The sequence below is a fragment of the Salvelinus sp. IW2-2015 genome, linkage group LG20 (assembly GCF_002910315.2).
Source record: "Salvelinus sp. IW2-2015 linkage group LG20, ASM291031v2, whole genome shotgun sequence".
NCBI lineage: Eukaryota > Metazoa > Chordata > Actinopteri > Salmoniformes > Salmonidae > Salvelinus > Salvelinus sp. IW2-2015.
This window is the reverse complement of record NC_036860.1, coordinates 61444864-61461791: the sequence shown is the minus strand read 5'-3', so window position 1 is coordinate 61461791 and position 16928 is coordinate 61444864. Positions and strand designations below refer to the sequence as shown.

At 43.7% G+C, this 16928-nt stretch overlaps 1 protein-coding gene and 1 pseudogene across 1 annotated transcript; both read right to left on the bottom strand.

Moving 5' to 3' along the window:
• Window positions 1-227: 227 nt before the first annotated feature.
• LOC111980042 (growth arrest-specific protein 1-like) lies at window positions 228-4196 on the bottom strand (annotated as a pseudogene).
• Window positions 4197-4886: 690 nt separating this feature from the next.
• On the bottom strand, window positions 4887-8461 carry LOC111981244 (growth arrest-specific protein 1). The gene has a single exon (XM_024012426.2). It carries the CDS (start codon window positions 7867-7869, stop codon window positions 7081-7083), a length of 789 nt encoding a protein of 262 aa, XP_023868194.1. The 5' UTR covers window positions 7870-8461; the 3' UTR covers window positions 4887-7080.
• Window positions 8462-16928: the final 8467 nt, after the last annotated feature.

Below are 16928 nucleotides of genomic sequence, written 5' to 3'. Positions count from 1 at the left end.
CTGAGCTTATGGAAATGTCTGGGACATGATTAAGGCTAATAATATTGAATAACCAATCAAACTGTGCATGCGTTTTACATCTGTCACTTAGATGATTACCAACTGACTAGAGCTTAAATGACATCTTAATGAAATGTAGGCCTATGTCTGTTGTCTAGCTCATAATGAAAGAAAACTTGATTAGTCTGTCCCCATATAGCCAAGTGACAAAGAACATGTTTATACTGTTGTTTTCACTATTGTCTTGAAAACAGCATTATGCATACCTACACTTACAAGTCACTTGGCTATCCACATTAAAGAAAATTGGGTGTCAAACTTTTTTGGGCTATTTTGTGAGACACAAGGTAAGGAGAAGCTTATAGCAGGCCTAGAACATTCTTCAAGGGTTGGTTAAAACAATTACATATTTTAGAGGTGCACAGCTGTCTGGAAATGAATCTATAAAACTTTGAGATTCACATAAAATGTATACATTTTAAATATAAACATTTGTGAGCAAGATGACCCAAAGCCTATCAGCACAGAGACTGACACCAGATAGAATGTTGAGAAGCCCCATTATTTAGACAGCAGAGCAAAGGCCATAAAATCTTCCAAACACCACAAAGTATAAGCTAAAGCAGGTGTGCTGGTGTTACAACACTTTCATGAGCTATTCTGTCTCTCTGTGTCAACTTTCAACAGGCCTCTATATTTCTCTAACAACTTCCCCAACAGCTGAATCAACTTGGGTAGACTGCCCTATCAGATAAGATGCATTAGAACGCAAAATGGTGGCCACAGTAGAAGTCCATTACACCCCGACAGGCGGATCTAGGTGAATCACTCGCGTTTTCCACATAGACATAATCCTCCATATCATCATAATCATCTTCAGAGTCCGAATCAGAAAACCGCTGCCTGCGTATCTGTCCATAGAGTCAAAGCAAAAGTTTTTCATATTAACTTTGACGTACTCGCATATCGTCCTCTCCGTGCCATCACAAACACAAAAGTATCAAGTTGTTGTGCTTTAGGTATATTGCGCATGTTGGCAATCACCCTCCTGCAATCGTCCGAACATCTCTCGCCTCCGAAAAGTTTACGGCAGTGAAACAAATAGTCACGCATTGCCGAGCTACATTGGTAATCTCTCTCGCACTGCCGCCCGGCTTCGGTGCAGCCCATTTTGCTGGTCCGAGGCAGGCACGGCTCTATGGCGCGTTTGGTGCTCCGGCAGACGGGGTCGAGGCGCAGTCACAGTCCTCTAGAGACGGACCGGTCTCAGTTTATTAGATTCAGCTGGATAAGGACGAGATGCAGTGGCTGGGACACTTCTTCCTATTCCCAGTTGATAACGGGCGCACAGGCGTAAAGGTATTGGTCATATGCGTAGTGGCACTCCGGCTCTCCATGACACTTCATAATGGCTTGCCAACAGATGAGCCGACGACTATGAGTAGGGGACGCGATGCAAGACAACCAACAGGGCAAACGCACAGCATAAATACAAAGTTGATCTCCCAGTCCACTTTATAAACCCGGCAAACTTGCCATTTCGAAGTGAGACTGATCCGAATAAATGAAAGACTTCAACATGTGGGATTTGTGTAGCAGTATCTCAATCAAATCTGTGTCAAAAACAAGTAATCCAAATCCATTCCCTCGCATTCAGTACACGCCAGTGGGATGAACGAGGTTCACCCAAATAAGTGCAATGCAGTGATACCGTGTGAAACCCACATCGCCTGCAATTTGTTCGATTTGAATTTTTCCCGAAGTTTGATACACTGTTATAATACAAAGTTCACAGGCACTCTCCACTTATCTTCACAGCAGTAGAGGCCTTCACAATGACTGAATTATTCAACTTCTGCGTTCCATTGCTTTGCCGCACAGACAAGATGAAGTAGAAAGAACAGTTCCGTCGTCGTTTTACCGTTCAGAAAGGCAAACTCCGTTCCAGGAAAAGTTTATGATGTAGCCTAGGCATCTGCGCAAGCAGCATGCCCATTCGGTGTCTTCTTTAGCTATACAATTATGTAAAGGAATGAGGAATGCGATGAACGATGCGCCCCATTGAAGACTGTGGAATGACTCTCTCGTTCATCTGCGTCGCGTGTTGACTAAAACCTCCTTGCCTTATTGGTCAAATTAGTTGTTGTGATTTGTTACATTGTTCAGGGCAGTGACGTGAAGGTGGAAACGTGACCAAGAATTGGCAGGGAAAAGGGTCGTCACTAGCTTCCACAGCCACAAAGTCAGAAACCCCGCCCATTTCTACCGTTATCTTCTAAAATGTTCATTTTAAACCTAACCACACTTCTAACCGTATGCCGAAACCTAACCTTAAATTAAGACCCAAAAGCAAATGTTTGTTTTCATGAATTTTTATGATATAGCCAATTTTACCCAGTGGCTTGTGGAATCTAGTGTGAACTGGGGAAAATGGATAGTACATTTTGATAATTAAAGATTTAAGTCATTAATAACATTGTTATTATAGGCTAATATTTTTTATTTATTTATTGAACCTTTATTTAACTAGGCAAGTCAGTTAAGAACAAATTCTTATTTACAATGACGGCCTACCCCGGCCAAAACCTAAACCCTAGGCCAATGATCTCTCTTGCGGCAGGGATACTGGAGTGATAGAGGTAGATATGTATAGGGGTAAGGTGACAGGGATACTGGAGTGATAGAGGTAGATATGTATAGGGGTAAGGTGACAGGGATACTGGAGTGATAGAGGTAGATATGTATAGGGATAAGGTGACTAGGCATCAGGATATATGATAAACAGAGTAGTAGCAGCTTATATGGTGATTGTATGTGAGTGTGTGTGTAGAGTCAGAATAGATGTAGGTTCATATTATGTGTGTGTGAGCAAATGATGGAGTGACTGTTTGTGTGAGTGTGTAGGTTCCTGTGAGTGTGTAGGGTCCTGTGAGTATGTAGGGTCCTATGAGTGTGTAGGGTCCTGTGAGTGTGTAGGGCCCTGTGAGTGTGTAGAGTCCTGTGAGTGTGTAGGGCCATGTGAGTGTGTAGCGTCCTGTGAGTGTGTGGGGCCATGTGAGTGTGTAGGGTTCTGTGAGTGGTGTAGGCCCTGTGAGTGTGTAGGGCCCTGTGAGTGTGTAGAGTCCTGTGAGTGTGTAGGGCCATGTGAGTGTGTAGGGCCATGTGAGTGTGTAGGGTTCTGTGAGTGTGTAGTGCCCTGTGAGTGTGTAGGGCCATGTGAGTGTGTAGGGCCCTGTGAGTTGTGTAGGGTTCTGTGAGTGTGTAGGGCCCTGTGAGTGTGTAGGGTTCTGTGAGTGTGTAGGGTTCTGTGAGTGTGTAGGGTTCTGTGAGTGGTAGGGTTCCTGTGAGTGTGTAGGGCCATGTGAGTATGTAGGCTGTGAGTGTGTAGGGTTCTGTGAGTGTGTAGTGTTCTGTGAGTGTGTAGGGCCATGTGAGTATGTAGGGCCCTGTGAGTGTGTAGGGCCCTGTAGTGTGCAGGGTTCTGTGAGTGTGTAGTGCCCTGTGAGTGTGTAGGGTTCTGTGAGTGTGTAGTGCCCTGTGAGTGTGTAGTGCCCTGTGAGTGTATAGGGCCATGTGAGTGTGTAGTGCCCTGTGAGTGTGTAGGGCCATGTGAGTGTGCATAGAGACAGTGCAAAAATAAATCAAATACAAGGGTCAACTCAGATAGTCCGTGTAGCAATTTAGTTAGCTATTTAGTAAGCTATTTATTTGATTTTCCGAGACTTCCTTTCACCCTGTCTGATATAGAGGTCCTGGACGGCAGGGAGCTCGGCCCCAGTGATGTACTGGGCTGTCCACATCACCCTCTTTAGCTCCATGTGATCGAGGGCGATGTTATTGCCATGCCAAGCAGTGATGCAGACAGTCAAAATGCTCTGAATGGTACAGCTGTAGAACTTTTTGAGGACTTGAGGGCCCATGCCACATTTTTTCAACCTCCTGAGAGGGAAGAGGCGCTGTCACACCTTSTTCATGACTGTGCACGTGTGTGTGGACCATTTTAAGTGCTTAGTGATTTGGACACAGAGGAACTTGAAGCTCTCGACCCGCTCCGTCGATGTGGATGGGGGCGTGTACACCCCAACATTTCCTGTAGTCCACAATCAGCTCCTTGGTCTTACTGATGATGAGGGAGAGGTTGTCGTTCCGGCACCACACTGCCAGGTCACTGACCTCCTCCCTGTAGGCTGTCTCATCGTCGCCGGTGATCAGGTCTACCACCGTCGTGTTGTCAGGAAACCTGATGATGGTGTTGGAGTTGTGTGGCCACGCAGTCGTGGGTGAACAGGGAGTACATCATTGTAATTCTGATAGTAAACTACAATCTCAAATAAATTATTTCGCAGACTATTTATAAAGAGCTCATAATAAAATGTTTTACAAACCAGTATCAAATAGTTTGTTAACCAGTAGTAACCTGATTATAAAGCATACTTAATGTTTTCATGTATGTTGTACCTAATATATTATTATAAAAATATGTGTACCACTCATACATAGAAAAAGGGATACCTAGTCAGTTGAACAACTGAAAGCATTCAACTGAAATGTGTCTTTGACATTTAACCCAACCCCTCTGAATCAGAGGTGAGGGGGGCTGCCTTAATCTACGTCCATGTCATCGGCGCAGTTGTTATTGGGGGTTAACTGCCTTGCTCAAGGGCAGAACTGCAGATTCGTCCACCTTGCCGGCTCAGGGATTCAAACCAGTGACCTTTTGGTTACTGTTCCCAACGCTCTTAACCGCTAGGCTACCTGCCAGTGTGTGAACCATTGCGAGTGTACCCATGAGTTTACCAGTCAAATTGCCAGGGTTTGTTTGAGGTTCCAAGTCTGTTCTATTCATTATGTATCTATGTACTCATATATATCATAAACATCAGGCCTTAAATGTATTAACTTTAATTGTTGACAAACTATATAAAAGTTCCTATATTAAATGTTTCTAAACAGTTTATAGGCACACCTAGAAACAAAGCAAAGTCAGTGTCACCTAATATTAAACATGAAGGCATCACATAGCCTTAACTTAAAACATAAACGGAGCAGAGAGAAGGAGAGATACAACTTTTAAAGAAGTTTTACACGTCCTTCCGAGAYGCCCCTATCTGCAATAGCTATCAGTCTGTCTCCCCCCCCAGCCCAGCTCTCCTCTCTCTCCTTTCTCTCTGGTGTCAGAGAGAAAGAAGGTGAATGAAGTGTCTGCACATGGTGCCGCTCCACCATTGTGTTTTACATTTCTATGACAGAYGTGCCACTCGACTTCTCCTCCATTCACTGGGCTGGAGGGCCCTCGTCCACTCCCAGAGAGAAACAACATGGCTGCCATCATGGCTCTCAAGTCCCTCTTGTGACAAGAGGTGAAGGAGAGGATGATGTACCATCTTTTTTTTCTGTTTCTCAGTGATGCCAAGAGAGAAAACAATTGTGAATCTATGTGAACTCCAAGATGATGATATTTTTGTATATGGTGGTGGTGGGTAGGCTAGGCTACAACTTCTACAAGTAGARCTAGGTCAATAACCAGCATTTCAACTTCTGTTCAGGATGATAATAACAGTATAGTTTATGTGAAAGTGTCAAATAAAAACACAAACTACTTTGTTACACATACATAGCAATGGTCCGTAGCTAAACACATACACACCAACAGCAGTCCAATCGGAGTGCATTTGTAATGGTTACTTAAGTCTCAATTCCCCCAGACATAGCTTTCCTTGCCCCCTCTCCTCTCTGTATGAATGCTTCTTCTAACAAACACATGGGGTGAGAATAAATAAACTAGCCAGGCCCATCTTGGCTCCATCTGAGCAACAATCCCCAGGAGATAGGCTATTTCGTCCTCAGGTTTATACAGTCTTCCAGCATTAACAGTGTAGCCTTCAGCAAACATTAATGTTGACAAAGTCAAGTGTATATCAATATGACTCTTCATTTGCTCTAGGAGTCAGATAACATTAGCTCAGATCAACTGATGGTTTGTATTGAGGGGGTTTTGTGATGTAGAAGGCATTGGTACAGCTGTCAAAAGATTTGCGAGACACAGTACTAAAATCACCTGCTGCTACCCATATGGCTACATAAAGTAGAGTTAACACGGAAACAATCAAGAGTCAAAAGCACTTTAAGTAAGAACATTTATATTTTCACTAAAATACAATGTAGACACAGTGAAGCATTTCATGACATTTCTATACAGTGCAAAAATCTTCTTAGCAGTAATAAACAAATAACTCTGGAAAAAAAATCGATTCATACAATATACTGTACAATTTAACTTCACACATTTTGACATATAAAAATAATCTCCCTTAACTTGTTTTTTAACTTGATACTGAGCTTATGGAAATGTCTGGGACATGATTAAGGCTAATAATATTGAATAACCAATCAAACTGTGCATGCGTTTTACATCTGTCACTTAGATGATTACCAACTGACTAGAGCTTAAATGACATCTTAATGAAATGTAGGCCTATGTCTGTTGTCTAGCTCATAATGAAAGAAAACTTGATTAGTCTGTCCCCATTATAGCCAAGTGACCAAGAACATGTTTTATACTGTTGTTTTCACTATTGTCTTGAAACAGCATTATGCATACCTACACTTACAAGTCACTTGGCTATCCACATTAAAGAAAATTGGGTGTCAAACTTTTTGGGCTATTTTGTGAGACACAAGGTAAGGAGAAGCTTATAGCAGGCCTAGAACATTCTTCAAGGGTTGGTTAAAACAATTACATATTTTAGAGGTGCACAGCTGTCTGGAAATGAATCTATAAACTTTTGAGATTCACATAAAATGTATACATTTTAAATATAAACATTTGTGAGCAAGATGACCCAAAGCCTATCAGCACAGAGACTGACACCAGATAGAATGTTGAGAAGCCCCATTATTTAGACAGCAGAGCAAAGGCCATAAAATCTTCCAAACACACAAAGTATAAGCTAAAGCAGGTGTGCTGGTGTTACAACACTTTCATGAGCTATTCTGTCTCTCTGTGTCAACTTTTCACAGGCCTCTATATTTCTCTAACAACTTCCCCAACAGCTGAATCAACTTGGGTAGACTGCCCTATCAGATAAGATGCATTAGAACCAAAATGGTGGCCACAGTAGAAGTCCATACACCCCGACAGGCGGATCTAGGTGAATCACTCGCGTTTTCCACATAGACATAATCCTCCATATCATCATAATCATCTTCAGAGTCCGAATCAGAAAACCCGCTGCCTGCGTATCTGTCCATAGAGTCAAAGCAAAAGTTTTTCATACTAACTTTGACGTACTCGCATATCGTCCTCTCCGTGCCATCACAAACACAAGTATCAAGTTGTTGTGCTTTAGGTATATTGCGCATGTTGGCAATCACCCTCCTGCAATCGTCCGAACATCTCTCGCCTCCGAAAAGTTTACGGCAGTGAAACAAATAGTCACGCATTGCCGAGCTACATTGGTAATCTCTCTCGCACTGCCGCCGGGCTTCGGTGCAGCCCATTTTGCTGGTCCGAGGCAGGCACGGCTCTATGGCGCGTTTGGTGCTCCGGCAGACGGGGTCCGAGGCGCAGTCACAGTCCTCTAGAGACGGACCGGTCTCAGTTAGATTCAGCTGGATAAGGGACGAGATGCAGTGGCTGGGACACTTCTTCCTATTCCCGTTGATAACGGGCGCACAGGCGTAAAGGTATTGGTCATATGCGTAGTGGCACTCCGGCTCTCCATGACACTTCATAATGGCTTGCCAACAGATGAGCCGACGACTATGAGTAGGGGACGCGATGCAAAGACAACCGAACAGGGCAAACGCACAGCATAAATACAAAGTTGATCTCCCAGTCCACTTTATAAACCCGGCAAAACTTGCCATTTCGAAGTAGACTGATCCGAATAAATGAAAGACTTCAACATGTGGATTTGTGTAGCAGTATCTCCATCAAATCTGTGTCAAAAACAAGTAATCCAAATCCATTCCCTCGCATTCAGTACACGCCAGTGGGAATGAACGAGGTTCACCAAATAATGTGCAATGCAGTGATACCGTGTGAAAACCGCACATCGCCTGCAATTTGTTCGATTTGAATTTTTCCCCGAAGTTTGATACACTGTTATAATACAAGTTCACAGGCACTCTCCACTTATCTTCACAGCAGTAGAGGCTTCACAATACTGAATTATTCAACTTCTGCGTTCCATTGCTTTGCCGCACAGACAAGATGAAGTAGAAAGAACAGTTCCGTCGTCGTTTTACCGTTCAGAAAGGCAAACTCCGTTCCAGGAAAAGTTTTATGATGTAGCCTAGGCTATCTGCGCAAGCAGCATGCCATTCGGTGTCTTCTTTAGCTATACAATTATGTAAAGGAATGAGGAATGCGATGAACGATGCGCCCCATTGAAGACTGTGGAATGACTCTCTCGTTCATCTGCGTCGGTTGACTAAAACCTCCTTGCCTTATTGGTCAAATTAGTTGTTGTGATTTGTTACATTGTTCAGGGCAGTGACGTGAAGGTGGAAACGTGACCAATGAATTGGCAGGGGAAAAGGGTCGTCACTAGCTTCCACAGCCACAAAGTCAGAAACCCCGCCCATTTCTACCGTTTATCTTCTAAAATGTTCATTTTAAACCTAACCACACTTCTAACCGTATGCCGAAACCTAACCTTAAATTAAGACCAAAAAGCAAATGTTTGTTTTCATGAATTTTTATGATATAGCCAATTTTAACCCAGTGGCTGTGGAATCTAGTGTGAACTGGGGAAAATGGATAGTACATTTTGATAATAAAGATTTAAGTCATTAATAACATTGTTATTATAGGCTAATATTTTTTATTTATTTATTGAACCTTTATTTAACTAGGCAAGTCAGTTAAGAACAAATTCTTATTTACAATGACGGCCTACCCCGGCCAAAACCTAACCCTAGGCCAATTGTGCACCGCCCTATGGGACTCCCAATCACGGCCAATTGTGATGCAGCCTGGAATTGAACCAGGGTCTGTAGTGACACCTCTAGCACTGAGATGCAGTGCCTTAGACCGCTGCACCACTCGGGAGCCCCTAATAAACATGACCTGACTTCACATAACTTTTTCTTTATTTCAAAAATGTTTACTTATTGTCAATTATTCTCCCCAAACATTTCAAACATATGAAAATAAGACATAAAGGGTAGTCCAAGAAAATTCTGCCATCCATCACAGGAGACATGTGGTAGCCTAACCTGTACTTCAACTACCAGTGAAACAAAAACTGTGAATGTTGATTGACCTATAATCACACTGAATAACTACCGGTCATTCTAAAGGTGGTGAAGGACAATGTCTTTAGAAATGTTGTGGTCATGTTGACTAACTACCGTAGAGAGAGACTGCATCCCAAATGGCACCCAATTCACTATATAGTACACTAGTTTTCACCTCACAGCTGCTATAACACATGCTGCTGCTCCTGTCCACCCCTTCCCCCTCCCCTTTCCCTTCCCTTCCACCCTCCACACAACATAAGTGAGTATTAACACAAGCCTTAAGGGCCTTCCTATGTTACAGCACACGTGTGAATAACACCAGTCACCACATGTATGCCAATAATGTCACGCCCTGACCGTAGAGAGCTTTTTATGTCTCTATTTTGGTTTGGTCAGGGTGTGATTTGGGTGGGCATTCTATGTTCATTTTCTATGTTTTGTATTTCTTTGTGTTTGGCCGGGTGTGGTTCTCAATCAGAGGCAGCTGTCTATCGTTGTCTCTGATTGAGAACCCATGTGGGTAGTTGCACCAGACAGAACTGTTTCGTTTTGTTCTATTTTGTTATTTTGTTTCAGTGTCCAGGTTTAATAAATTATCATGAACACGTACCACGCTGCACCTTGGTCCACTCCTTCTTCATCAGACGAGCGTGACAAATAAAGACATGCCAGCCAGGGAGGACAGGAGGGCGAAGAGAAAATAAGAAATAGAGCTGTAATCTTGTGAAAATAGAGCGTTGAAAAAATAGAATAGAATCACATTTCGCTCGTATTCAGACATAGTGGCTCTGGGTTTGGCCACTCACTCAGTCACTCACTGGCAGCGCCTTGATACTGTTGCCCTGTTGATCATTTTCACTCTCCCTGGTCTGTAGGCTAGTCTTTTCATGAACCATTAACAACTCAGAAATAATGTTATAAAAAAGAACAACTATCCTTGTGGGTTGAATAGCTGAGTTTATATGAGGCCGACAAATGAGGTGTTTGTTTTTATCAGGTGAAAGAAGGTTATCTTCTTTCAGCTGGTAAAAACAAACACCTCACATGTTTAATTTTAAAACATTTATCATACAAAGGAGTTGTTTAATCTAACTGCTTAACTATTTATCTGTACGTGGAATTGTATTATTTTTGTTTTACTAATTTTTTTCTAATCTTTACAGGAAAATGCCACGGGCACTATCTGATGTGTGGAGACATTTCACTGCAGCTAATGTAGAAGGAAAAGCTGTGTACATTTGCAAATACTGTGTCAAATCATATCTGAAGAACGCAACAAATATGCAGAATCATCTGACCAAGTGCATAAAGTTCCCTCAGCGCTCACAACAAGCAACCTCTGACAAAAGTCCCTCTACTTCTATTCAAGGTGAAAATGATGAATCAGACACAGCTCATGGTCCTCCTGGAATCAGAGTTTTTTTTGACTCAATGGAGGAACGTGGTTCACCTGGTTCGTGGTTCAACGTGGTTCAACGTGGTTCACCTCTGATACTGGTTCACCTCTGATACTCACAGGCAATGTGTATTGGAAGAGATTTCTGAATGTGCTTCACCCAGCATACACCCCTCCAACCAGACATGCTTTATCTACTCATTTTCTGGATGCAGAGTTCAACAAAGTTCAAGTGAAGGTCAAGCAAATCATAGAGAAAGCAGACTGTATTGCAATCATCTCTAATGGGTGGTCAAATGTTCGTGGGAATGGAATAATTAACTACATCTCCACCCCTCAACCAGCATTCTACAAGAGCACAGACACAAGGGAAAACAGACACACCGGTCTCTACATTGCAGATGAGCTGAAGGCAGTCATCAATGACCTTGGACTACAGAAGGTATTTGCACTGGTGACAGACAATGCTGCGAACATGAAGGCTGCTTGTTCTAAAGTGGAGGAGTCCTACCCTCACATCACACCCATAGGCTCATGCATTGAATCTGCACCTCAAGGACATCATGGCACTGAAAACAATGGATACACTCTATAAGAGATCCAAGGAAATGGTTAGATATGTGAAGGGTCATCAAGTTATAGCAGCAATCTACCTCACCAAGCAAAGTGAGAAGAATAAGAGCACCACATTGAAGCTGCCCAGCAACACCCGTTGGGGTGGTGTTGTCATCATGTTTGACAGTCTCCTGGAGGGGAAGGAGTCTCTCCAAGAAATGGCCATATCACAGTCTGCCGATATGGACAGCCCCATCAAGAGGATCCTTCTGGATGATGTATTTTGGGAGAGAGTGGTAAGCAGCCTGAAACTCCTGAAACCTATTTTTATTTATTTTATTTAACCTTTATTTAACCAGGTAGGCTAGTTGAGAACAAGTTCTCATTTACAACTGCGACCTGGCCAAGATAAAGCAAAGCCGTGCGACACAGTAGCCATTGTGYTAGCCATTGCACGGATTGAGGGAGACAATGCCATCCTGTCTGATGTTCAGACTCTGCTTGCAGATGTAAGAGAAGAAATCTGTACTGCCTTGCCCACTTCACTGTTGCTCCAAGTAGAGGAAACTGCAGTTCTGAAATACATCAGAAAGCATGAAGACTTCTGCCTGAAGCCCATACACGCCATAGTGTACATGTTGGACCCCAAGTATGCTGGCAAGAGCGTCCTGTCTGGTGTAGAGATCAACATGGCCCATGGTGTCATCACTACCGTGTCTCGCCACCTTGGCCTGAATGACGGCAAGGTTCTTGGCAGTCTGGCAAAGTACACTTCCAAGCAAGGCTTTTGGGATGGAGATACAACATGGCAGTCGTGCCAACATATCTCATCAGCCACCTGGTGGAAGGGACTTTGTGAATCTGAGGCTCTTTCCCCTGTTGCCTCCATCATCCTCCAATTCAACCAACATCAGCCGCCTCAGAGTGCAACTGGTCCTTGTTTGGGAACACACACACACCAAAGCACGCAACAGGCTGACCAATACAAGGGTTGAAAAATTGGTGGCCATCCAGGCAAATTTGAGGCTTTTTGAGCCTGACAACGAGCCATACTCAACAAGGTTGGAAAGTGACCGTGAAGATGAGGCCTCAGAGTCTGATGTTCAAGAGATGGACATTGAGGAGGTCCAGGGAGAAGACATGGAAGCCTGAGAGGAAGACAACCAAAGCTTTAGTTTCTAGACTATCATTTTACAGATGTATGTTGAAAACATTTTTGGGAGATGCGATGGATCATTGGGGACCATTCAATATTCCCTTTTTTTGTTGTTCATTGATGTCACGACTTCCGCCGAAGTCGGCTCCTCTCATTGTTCGGGCGGTGTTCGGCAGTCGACGTCACCGGCTTTCTAGCCATCGCCGCTCCATTTTTCATGTATGCATTTGTTTTGTCTTGTTCCCTGCACACCTGGTTTTCATTCCCCAATCAATCTACATGTATTTATTCCTCTGTTCCCCATCATGTCTTTGTGTAAGATTGTTTGTGTTACGTGTGTATTGTTGACGCTCCAGACTGGCTTGTTTTTCCCGTGTTATTTTTCACGAAGATGTCTATTGTTAAACATAATTCTTGTGACTGTTTTGCGCGTTTTGCACTTTTGCCTAAATAAAGTGTGCGCCTGTTCACAAATCTCTGCTCTCCTGCACCTGACTTCGCTACCAGTACACACACATTCTGACAATTGAAATCATTCCATGTGAAGAGTTAACTAATTTAATGAAAGTTCAATCGTAACTAAATAGTTTTTACAGTTTCTATTGGAAGGATTTAATCATTTGCAATTATGTCTACGTATGATAAGGTAAAATGTTTATGTTTCTGACTCCATATGATATGGTAAATATATCCAATACAAAAAACATCTACATTAAAATGGTATTAATATTAATTTGCATATATTTCTGTTAATTCCCACGGAAAGTTTCCACCTCTGAATATTCCCCAAAATGTGCAACCCTACCTCTACCTTACCTGACACCTTAGACCRACTTCAATTTGCTTACCGCCCCAATAGATTCACAGACAATGTAATTGCCATCGCACTGCACACGGCCCTATCCCATCTGGACAAGAGGAATACCTATGTAAGAATGCTGTTCATTGACTATAGCTCAGCTTTCAACACCATAGTACCCTCCAAGCTCATCATTATGCTCGGGGCCCTGGGTCTGAAACCCACCCTGTGCAACTGGGTCCTTAACTTCCTGACGGGCTGCCCCCAGGTGGTGAAGGTAGGAAACAACATCTCCACTTCGCTGATCCTCAACACAGGGGCCCCACAAGGGTGCGTGCTCAGCCCCCTCCTATACCCTTCACCCATGACTGTGTTGCCATGCATGCCTGCAACTCAATCATCAAGTTTGCAGACGAAACAACAGTAGTAGGCCTGATTACCAACAATGACGAGACAGCCTACAGGGAGGAGGTGAGGGCCCTGGCAGAGTGGATCCATGAAAATAATCTCTCTCTCAATGTCAACAAAACAAAGGAGCTGATCGTGGACTTCCGGAAACAGCAGAGGGAGCACGCCCCTATCCAAATCGACAGGACCGCAGTGGATAAGGTGGAAAGCTTCAAGTTCATCGGCGTACACATCACTGACAATCTGAAATGGTCCACCGACACAGACAGTGTGGTGAAGAAGGCGCAACAGCACCTCAGGAGGCTGAAGAAATTAAGGTTGGCCCATAAGACCCTCAGAAACTTTTACAGATGCACAATTGAGAGCATCTTGTTGGGCTGTATCACCGCCTGAAATGGCAACTCCATCACCGGGGGCACGCTGCCTGCCCTCCAGGACACCTACAGCACCCGATAGGAGGGACAAAAAGATCATCAAGGATATCAACCATTCGAGCCACGGCCTGTTCACCCCGCAATCATCCAGAAGGCGTGGTCAGTACAGATGCATCAAAGCTTGGACCAAGAGACTGAAAAACAGCTTCTATCTCAAGGCCATCAGACTGTTAAAAAGCCATCACTAGCTGGCTACCGCCCGGCTACTCAACCCTGCACCTTAGAGGCTGCTGTCCTATATACATAGACATGGAATCACTGGCCACTTTAAATAATGGAACACTACTTTACTCATCTCATATGTATATACCGTATTCTATTCTACTGTATTTAGTCAATGCCACTCTGACATTGCTCGTCCTAATATGTATATATTTATATATATACTGTATGTGTATGTGACCAATAAKATTTTATTTGGTTTTATTTGATTTTAAAAATACATCCATTGGTGTTAGTGAATAATCATAATAAATCACAGATGCTGTGTCTGAAATGGCACCCCTTGAACAAAAGCCAAGAAGAAAAATAAAGTGTATGTATGGTGTTGTGGAAAATATTGACTCAAATACTTCTCAGATACCGGAGCTTGTGAATTCAAATCGACTTTATTACAGAGAGTAACAAAGCCGAGCAATTCCATGGAAGAATCAACTCTTCCTCCTTAGTACTTGGCTTTTATACAGTCTTACTCTTACATAACATCGTCACTCCACTTTATGAATCTTGTTGTCTTACTTAGTTTCCATTCTCTTATTGGCTCAGACATTGGGGCATAGATTCTATTGGTGGCGTGACATGCCCCCTGCTACTGGTGCACCTCACTGATTAGCTAATGTTCCTGTCCAAAGGTCTTTACACGTTCAGGCCGATGTTGTCTATGTATGACTAACCCATGTGCGTGTCCAGTAGCCTTCACAAGYTCAGATATGGCCCAGACCAGTCACGTCTTGTTAGTCTACCTTGCCTCATCTACACAGATTCTGCTTACGTTCTGTTTTTTACATGTCCAATGGTCAATTCGATGTTGATCCAGCTTTGTACACTCACATGGGCTCAGCCTTCCTTCTGTACACATGTCTAATATTTAAACTTTTATTGATTATTCTTTCTACTTCAAAGAGAACAGTATAGGTTACTGAAAATCAACCATAGTCATGAATTTCCACGTACAATGGTCGCCTGTGTTTCATCTGTCCCCTTCAGCCGTTGCCCGCCACCTTGGTGTCCCTGTACCCTATAGGACTCCAGTGTACATCCGGACCGGAGACCAGGCCAGAAGTCAGACAGAAATAGACAGAAACCAGAGGGGACCACTCAGTCACTGTGATACGCCTGCCCCCTGTGACACCCCGTCATATCACTATGTTCTGACCACAAAGTTCTGGCAGCTGTCTGGAGACCCGAGGACCCCCTACCCCAATTAGTGAGTTCAGAGAGGATTCAGGCAGAGCAGAAGAAAACTCACTGCTACCCCAGGCCCCTCGACTCTCTCTCTCCTTCCCCCTCTCCTCYTCTCTCTCCCCCGCTCCATCTCCCTCTCACCCTCTGTCTCTCTCTATGTCTCTCTCTCCACCCCCATTCTCTTCGACAAATTACACTCATATCACCCATAGCGGCTCCAGACATCCCAGATGGCATACCAGAGCAACATGCCTGCTGGAGAGTCAGCTTACACTTACAGCCACATCAAAGACGAGGTCATCTGAAAAACGTGACATCCTCCAACTGACAAATCACTCAAGGGTGTACACTATACCCTCTAAGAGGGTGACGTCATATCATATTAGCCTTGAGTGTCTACTTGTAGATAAAAGACAGCGTGTTCATGTGGGCAATTTTGGCATATAATTTTGCTGGTGGGGCAGAGAGCGAATGTACTTTATCGTATTGTCAAATCAAATCAGAGGGCCTGTTGTCCGGATCTCTGGCAGTCTCTATGGGGGTGCCACAGGGTTCAATCCTCGGGCTGACTATTTTCTCTGTATACATCAATAATGTCGCTTTTGCTGCTGGTGATTCTCTGATCCACCTCCACGCAGACGACACCATTCTGTATACTTCTGGCCCTTCTTTGGACACTGTGTTAACTAACCTCCAGACGAGCTTCAATGCCATACAACTCTCCTTCCGTGGCCTCCAACTGCTCTTAAATGCAAGCAAAACTAAATGCATGCTCTTCAACCGATCGCTGCCCACACCTACCCATCCGTCCAGCATCACTACTCTGGATGGTGTTGACTTAGAATATGTGGACAACTACAAATACCTAGGTGTCTGGCTAGACTGTAAACTCTCCTTCCAGACTCACATTAAGCATCTCCAATCCAAAATTAAATATAATAATCGGCTTCTATTCGCAACAAAGCATCCTTCACTTCATGCTGCCAATACATACCCTGTAAAATTGACTATCCTAGACCGATCCTTGACTTCGCGTGTCATTTACAAACATAGCCTCCATACACCTACTCAGCAAATTGGAGGCAGTCTATCACAGTGCCATCTGTTTTGTCACCAAAGCCCCAATATTATACCCACCACTGCAGACCTGTATGCTCCTCGTTGGCTAGTCCTTGCTTCATATCCGTCGCCAAACCCACTGCGTCCAGGTCATCTGTAAGTCTTTGCTCGGTAAAGCCCCGCCTTATCTCAGCACCCACCCAACAGCACCGCCTCCAGCACGGTATATTTCACTGGCCACCCCCAAAGCCAATTCCTCCTTCGGCTGTCTTTCCTTCCAGTTCTCTGCTGCCAATGACTGGAACGAACTGCAAAAATCACTGAAGCTGGAGACTCATATCTCCCTCTCTAGCACCAGCTGTCAGAGGCAGCTCACAGATCATTGCAACCTGTACAGTAGCCCATCGTAAACACCCATCCAGACTACCTTATCACCATATATTGTTATTTATTTTGCCTTTGCTCAGTACC